This window comes from Micromesistius poutassou, assembly GCF_964030765.1.
Source record: "Micromesistius poutassou genome assembly, chromosome: 7".
Taxonomy (NCBI): domain Eukaryota; kingdom Metazoa; phylum Chordata; class Actinopteri; order Gadiformes; family Gadidae; genus Micromesistius; species Micromesistius poutassou.
The window spans coordinates 13,751,538-13,759,037 of NC_140277.1; the positions used below are offsets into that span (position 1 = coordinate 13,751,538).

At 45.6% G+C, this 7,500-nt stretch overlaps 1 protein-coding gene across 2 annotated transcripts in view; it reads right to left on the reverse strand.

Moving 5' to 3' along the window:
• The window catches only part of LOC311350409 (protein kinase C epsilon type-like), a 54,329-nt gene that overhangs the window by 22,659 nt on the left and 24,170 nt on the right, over positions 1-7,500 (reverse strand). For both annotated transcript variants that reach the window (XM_084470421.1, XM_084470420.1), the window contains exons 4-8: positions 4,086-4,254; positions 3,662-3,696; positions 3,322-3,410; positions 1,985-2,117; positions 1,135-1,277 (exon numbers count right to left, since the gene is read on the reverse strand). In XM_084470421.1, the coding sequence (XP_084326547.1) occupies positions 1,135-1,277; positions 1,985-2,117; positions 3,322-3,410; positions 3,662-3,696; positions 4,086-4,254 (569 nt within the window). The remainder of the gene's footprint in view (positions 1-1,134; positions 1,278-1,984; positions 2,118-3,321; positions 3,411-3,661; positions 3,697-4,085; positions 4,255-7,500) is intronic.

Here is a 7,500-nt window from a genome sequence, read left to right on the forward strand (position 1 = left end):
TTCACAGATGTTTCCTTATACGACAAACACAGGTGTTGCTCATTACACCAATTAGGGCTCTGCTTCTTTAACGCACCACGGCCCAGGTAGACCTACCTTCAATAGTTTAGTCTGCTTCCTGTGTCGCGGTACATAAAAGTAGCAGACCCATATTTAGTCTTATGAGCAACATCTGTGTATTTCTTAAAATGTCACCTCTGTGAAAAGGGGTATAGTGGGTCGATAGTATATCATTGTCGTTAGCTGAAAAACATGTAAATAATTAAAGCCTTTGTTTCTCGTTAGCTAGTCTATGGGTTTGGGATTATTGTAGAATCTAAAAATGGTGTTGTATATATATTCAAATCAATGGATTTGATAGGATAGGATAATAATTTCTGCAGCCTGTGGCCCCAGCAACAGGTACATTATCTCTTAAGTTAGGGTGTCCACACTAAACCATACGTTGAAACTAGTTTGATACTAAAGCTGTGTCGATGTTTGGTTGTACCGCAGAGACGTCAGGTTTATCTTAAACGTCCACACCAACTGTATAATAAACTTGTGCCTTTGAACATTCTAAGCAGCAGCAGAGAAAGGCTAATGGCTCATTACCAAAGTGTTAAATCTGTCACAGAGAACGCATTGCAGCCGGTAACATCTCCTCTCCTCATCCTCCTCCCTCCCACCTCCCATATGATGCGCCACGGCAACCTGACAGCCGCTATTTTACGTGGGACTTAAATTTCCATTTTACATTCAGGGGATTTTGCTGATGCTTTCATCCAAAGCAACTTACACGCATTCGTTCACACATTCACACACCGACGGCGGTGTAACCACGCAGGGCGACAGCCAGCTCGTCGGGAGCAGTGAGGGTGAGGGGGCTTGCTCAGGGACACGCCGACACTCTACAGCTAGGAGGAGCCGGGGATTGAACCAGCAACCTTACGGTTAAAAGTCAACCCGCTCTACCTCCTGAGCTACTGTCGCCCCCCCGGACTTTTCACCTACTAAGGGCAAGGAGTAGTTCAAGTTGTAACTTATGCCTACGTTGGGAGTAAACTATCACCTTAGTTAGAAATGAGGCTACGTTTTAACTGGTGCAACCCAGTGCTTGAGTCTGAAGTCTGAACTTTGACCTCTTGACCTCACCTTTTTCCGTCTTGCGGCACTGCTGGAGATTTTGTCCGGGGTCACCCCGAGGTCAGAGAGCACCTTGGCGATGCCCCTGGCGTCCACGCCGCAGTTGGGCGCCACGTTGCTCTCACAGCGCCTGTGTACGTTCACTTTACATACTGACACACACAAACACACACACACACAACCACACACACACACACACATGCAAACACACACAAACACAAACAAGTGGACGTCAAAACACAGAAACAAAATATAGGATTTTAATACAGGTGTGTTGATGTGTGTAAATTGCCATGCGTCTAAACATAGATTCTGTGCTTCAGAGAAACAGCCACTATACAGTAGAGATATCTCAAAATGAAACATAAAGACCATCTTGGTCCGGGTCAACCCATCTACTATCCCGTTGTTAGCTACAACGGGAATCTTCAATGTAAAACTATTTATATATCCATCTATCTAAATTGAATTATTTTGCATGCCACTGGTAACATTCATAATCCATTCAGTGTGTTTCAGAATCTAACGCTAGTGATCCACATTCTATAACCCCCCCCCCAAGGACGCAGGGTGGTGGTGATGGAAATCCGGTCTAGCGTAAGGTTGCAGACCATGAGACGTGACGCCGGTGCTCCATGTTGCCATGCAGGAGATCTTCCTCCCTGAGTGTGTGTGGTGATGGCTGGTTTAAACCTGTGCACACTGATTGATTTCCCCCGGCACACAACAGGTACGCGGCCTCCACCGAGCCCCAGAGTCCAATCGGTCTGACTCGGTGACCATGGGTGAGGCTGCTTGAACCAGCCATCATCCACACACACACACACAGACACTCCAGCGCCAACAGGTGTGGTCCTACCTTTACACTGGAGGCCCTGTCGCAGCAGACCCCAGAGCAGAGAGCCGCAGTGGTCGCAGAAGGTGAGCACCTTGAAGTTGTGGATGCTGAACTTGTGGGGCATGTTCACACTGAACCTCTGGGAGCCGACGGGCTGAGGAAGAGGAGGAGGAGGAGGAGGAGATGGATAGATAGATAGATAGAAACTTTATTGTCCAGTGAATTTACATACTCTCAAAAATTTGTCTTTGGCACTCTGGCAACATAAAACATAGCACACAACGCACAGACAATATAAGTAAAGTTATATCAATATATAAAATATGAATAAATACTAGTGCAGCTCTCAGTCCTGAGCTCTCTCATCATAAACCCTGGCTGGGTGGTGCATGAGTGAGTGGGAGGGGGGGGGGATTTTAGTTTGCCTTGGTTCAGGATGGACACAGAAGAGGGGACAAATTACTTCTTCTACACACATCGTTTTGAATTAACTCGATCATCTAAGGTCATAATCATCCTATGACCCTTGACTTTTATTTTTATTCAAACGTCTCCCTAGATGCAACTTCTGATTGCCATGAATACATGCATGCCATTTGACTTGAAAACGAATCCTATATACTTAATGCTGCCCCACCTATGCCCATGTTATTATAGCTACATAGCACATATGTATGCATGATACACGACTGGGATATGTATATATATATATATATATATTTCCCAGCTAATTGATTTATTCTGTGTTCAATTCTTGGTTTTCAACATAAAGAACCCAGCTTCATAACAAAGGCACTACTCCCAAAGCCACGCCGTTCACTCTTCCAGTAGACGTCCCTAGAACATGACCTTTCATTTCCCACATCCTTCTCGTGAGTGTGACGATGTGCCTTGAGGCAAGGTTAGGTGTGCCGTGAATATGTAGTGAGATTTAATACATATTCCTCATCCTGGCACGTCGTAGGTTACAGCGGCACCGGGGAGCGAGAGGAGAAAAAAACCATCTTTGCGCCCCACTGGGTTGAAATATCAATGCGCCTGCAAAAATGGATGTGTGTGTATTTGTATTGCTGTTATTGTATTGTAAGTGGCACGTCCCGCCCCCAAAGTCATGGCTGAATGGTGTCATTGCAGTAACCATCTCTGAGATAAGATGGTCAATCGCTCACGGTTTAAGTTTGAAGTTTTGTATGAAGAGTAAGTATGAAAAATAGCCTGTGTGCCCTGAATTTTGGGATAAGTGGTAAGATTCAATTAAACAGAGCGGTGGAGAACCAGAGGCTGGAGGTTATGAGGCATGCTGAAGACCAGACTGTAGTGAACAGAAAGGTGGAGGTGAGGAGGTGGTGCTCTCCTACCTCCTCCTCGGTGACCTCCTGTTTCTTCATCCCAGCGCACTTGGTGATGATCAGCTCATGGCAGCGCTTATGGACCACGCAGGTGCACACTGCAGGAGAGACAACGTACACGCACGCACACACACACACACACACACACACACACACACACACACACACACACACACACACACACACACGCACACACACACACACACACACACACACACACACACACAGGAGGATCAGAGGATCAGGTAGAGGTGACATCGTGACTCAGTGTAGCGGATGCATTGGTTCAGACATCAGTACCACCAGACCCAACAGGTCTGGTGCAGAGCGTGAAAAGCCTGAACTTTACCTTGACACTGGTAGCCCTGCTTTCCGATGACCCCCCTGCAGAGACCAGAGGTGTGCGCGGGCGTGTGTGGAAAAAGAGAAAGACAAAGTGAAAGTGAGTACAGTACATCAAAGGGTATTTATTAACGATTGTTCTGTTTACTTGATTCAAACATCCCTGTGAAAACTAGACCTAGGGAGATGGATATATGTATATGTGTGTGTGTGTGTTTGAGTTGTGTGCTTGTGTGTGTGCATGCGTGTGAGTTTGTGTGTCACATCAGTGTATGTCATTCCCATTCCACCACTTTTTTCGTCATTTTGTTCACTTGAAAAGTCAAACAGAGCAGCGATACATCTGGCGAGTTTCCTAATCGTGCGTGTCCCCCCGGTGGGCCATGTGGTGTGAGGGGTGTGTGAGGGGTGTGTGTGTGTGTGGCGCCCACCAGATGAAGTCCCTGCAGTGGGAGCAGTAGGTGGGCTGGCGGAGGTAGGTGGCCATGAACTTGTGTCCGTTGACCTGGTGCACCCTCCTCCGCACGGCCCCCTGCCGTTTCCTGGGCCGCATGCGCTCCCGGAACACACGCTCCTCATTCTCACTGGAGCCCGCCACCGCTGGAACACACACACACACACACACAAACACACAGGATCAGTATCATCATTAATGTGTAACATTGATTACAGAAATATGGTGTCCACCTTCGTCTGTGAAGTCCACATTCACTCAACTGTCTTTGATGTTGACTAAAGGGCTGATTATGGTCCCACGTTCACGCAACGCAATGACCACGCAGACGCTTCGACGCCGTCGTGAACCTTTATGGTTCTGCGTCGGGTTTCAGTGAGCGGACCAATCACAGCCCTTGCGGCTGCGCCGCCTCGACAGAAGGTTACAATTTTTGGGAGGCGCACGTCAGGCCCTTGCGGTGGACGCAAGGAGGGTCGGCAAGGACGTAAAGGGGTCCGTAACCCAATTGCGTTGCGTGAACGTTGGGACCATAATCAGCCCTTTACTGGCATCATGCTCGTTGCTGTTGTTTTGGTGCCTTTATTACTTTTAACAATTTCTCTATCCGGCCACTAGATGGTGCTGTCATGTCATTGTTTTGAACGATGACTTTTTGGCGAGCATGCAGGTGTTAAGCAGTCATATTTAAACACACTGAGCGCTCTGCCTCTGCCCCGCTGTGACTGATTTCAGAGGGAGTTCCCAGAAGAACAGAGGTTTTAATTAATGATGTCAAGTGATAATTACATCCATGGGAAATAGGACGAGGATGTGAGAGGGAGGAAGCGGGGCACGCCTACAAAAAGGGACTTAATGTTAATCAAAATGTTGTAAAAAAGTGAGAGAGTTTTTGAACTTAGTGTAAGAGAGGGAAGAGTTCAGGAAGTCAAAACACACACACACACACACACACACACTCAGAAACTCAAAGGAACAGCCATGGGAACATCACATTTGTGTGCCAATTTGGATCCAAACCTCCACGCTAGTGATGATTAAGCCTTTTCGCACAGTGACTGAGTGAAATGATGCTGAAGATACACTCCTCAAAACGCCTTGTCCTTGAATGACCCACAGCCGTTCCGCAACTCTCTCGCCGGCAGCTTTAATACAAGCTGACAAAACGGATGTTTCCTTAATTTGTGTTTAAACTGATGAGCCAGCAATTTGAACTTGGACAACACACACACACACACACACACACACACACACACACACAGGCTAAGGTTCGAGTAATGACATCTTAGAACAGCAACATTTCCACAATAACTCCGCCCGCCCCCAAAAAATACTAACCCTCACACTGTTGCTAGGCAGCAGCAGCCATCAGTTGCTAGGCAATGGTGATGGGATAAAGAAAGTGGCTGGAAGGGTAAGGCTCGAGGACAGACATAGCATGACAAGGTAGGGAGTTTGCTGTGTGTGCAGCGTGTGTATATATGTGTGCAATCACGTATGAGTGTGTGTATACATAAGTGTGTATGTGTGTGTGTGTGTGTGTGTGTGTGTGTGTGTGTGCATGTACGAATAAGTGTGTCTAAACATAAGTGAGTGTGTTTGTGTGTGTGTTTGTGTCTATGTGCGTGTGAGAGAAAATGTGTGTGTGTGTGTGTGTTTTTGCGGGTGTGCGCATGTGCATGGGAGTGTATGCGCACCACTGCATGAAGAAAATGTGTTCGTCTGTGCATGGGATGTGCTACATCGCAACGCCTAGTGGTTTCCTGATGTTCAGTTGACTCCATATGAATGACTGGTTCTGAGCCCAGCCCAGCTCATGTCCACTACTGTCTGAGAGCTGTGGTGCTGCTGTGGATGGGGACGGGGTCATGTGATGAGGTTGGGATGAATCAGTGCAGGATATCGGTGGCTTGTGATCATTATGCCTCAGAACGCTACACTAACATCCAGCACACACAAGGAAACTGCTGAGGGATCCGGCTTCTCACTGCAAACACAGTGAGTAGCCAGGTTTAACATCCTGGCTATTCACTGTGTTTGCAGTGAGAAGCCGGATCCCTCATCAGTCATCTTCATCACGAGGCCAGTTTCTGAAAATAACATACCCAAAGTAAATAGTAGAGTATAACCTAACCCTATCTCCACAACGGCAATGGCTATAATATGTAATCTACCAAAAGAGAGTTAACACCTGTGAGATTGTTGTGCATGTGAAATAAATGATGTGGATACCACTTGGTTAGAGTGAGTAAAGCTAGAACACAGCATAAGTGGAGGATTTCATTTCTGCCTGACATAAATGTCATGTTTTAGATGGAATACCACCTAGTGCATTATCAGTTGGTAGCCCTATAATGCTATCGGGCCATAGCACAACAACTGATGAGAACCTGCCAATATTACAGCAAAGAAAGAGAGGTTTCAGTAGAGGACGTTTCAGGCAAAATCTCCAAATAAAGCAAGAAATACAATGCAAACCAATGCAAATCTGACAATATAAACCTTGATGAAACATAAACAGGTAGATATCTTAAGAAGCAAACGTACAATTTTGAGGTCAGGATATAATTGAATGATACCAAGCCAAACATTCACAATTGAACCCATACAGCCACCAGATGGTGACAAAGAACCTTTGTTCTAATTGAAGGCAATTGAGCAATTTCCTCTGAAACCCTTTCTTAGCTACTATCCATTCATTGTTAACCACATGTTTAATTGCAAAATGGTGCCCAGATATTGGATTACCCATTTATGGTGGTTTTATGCGATCAAACACTACTTTGATGACAACGTATATCAAGTCACGTGAAAAAGATCGCTTTAAGATCGTTATGAAATACATATCTCTTTTTCCATTCTTTTTATTTTGTTTAAAGTTTGAATTGTCTTACAGTGGTTATGATAAACTAACATTTGAGAATATAATCTGTCTAGGGGTGTCACACATGACTGCTTTCAAATGTGGTTAAATGCCTTGAAATGTCTTTGCAATTTGGGGTGAGGGGCTTTTCCCAGCCACGGGCCATTTCAGTATGAAGAGGTTCAACGATCACAGCAAGTGTAAGAAGTGTTGGCTTTTCACTAGAATGTTTATTTATTGCATGATTAGCCATGGAAATACAGTCCTACCTGTACATTTAAGTAAAATCATAAAACGTGTTGGTTTTAAGTGTGTGTGTATTTGTGTGCATGTGTGTGTGTGTTTGTGTGTGAATGCGTGCGTGTATGTGCTGGGTACAGGGCGGTTCTCAGCCCGTACGGTCACAAAAGTGTTCTGTGGGAAAATGAATTTAATTAATGACAATATTCAGGACTACTAATAGCTCTTCTGCATCAGTATGTATCCACAGGCACCTCTGCACGTACAGCTGCACAAGCACATTCAGGCA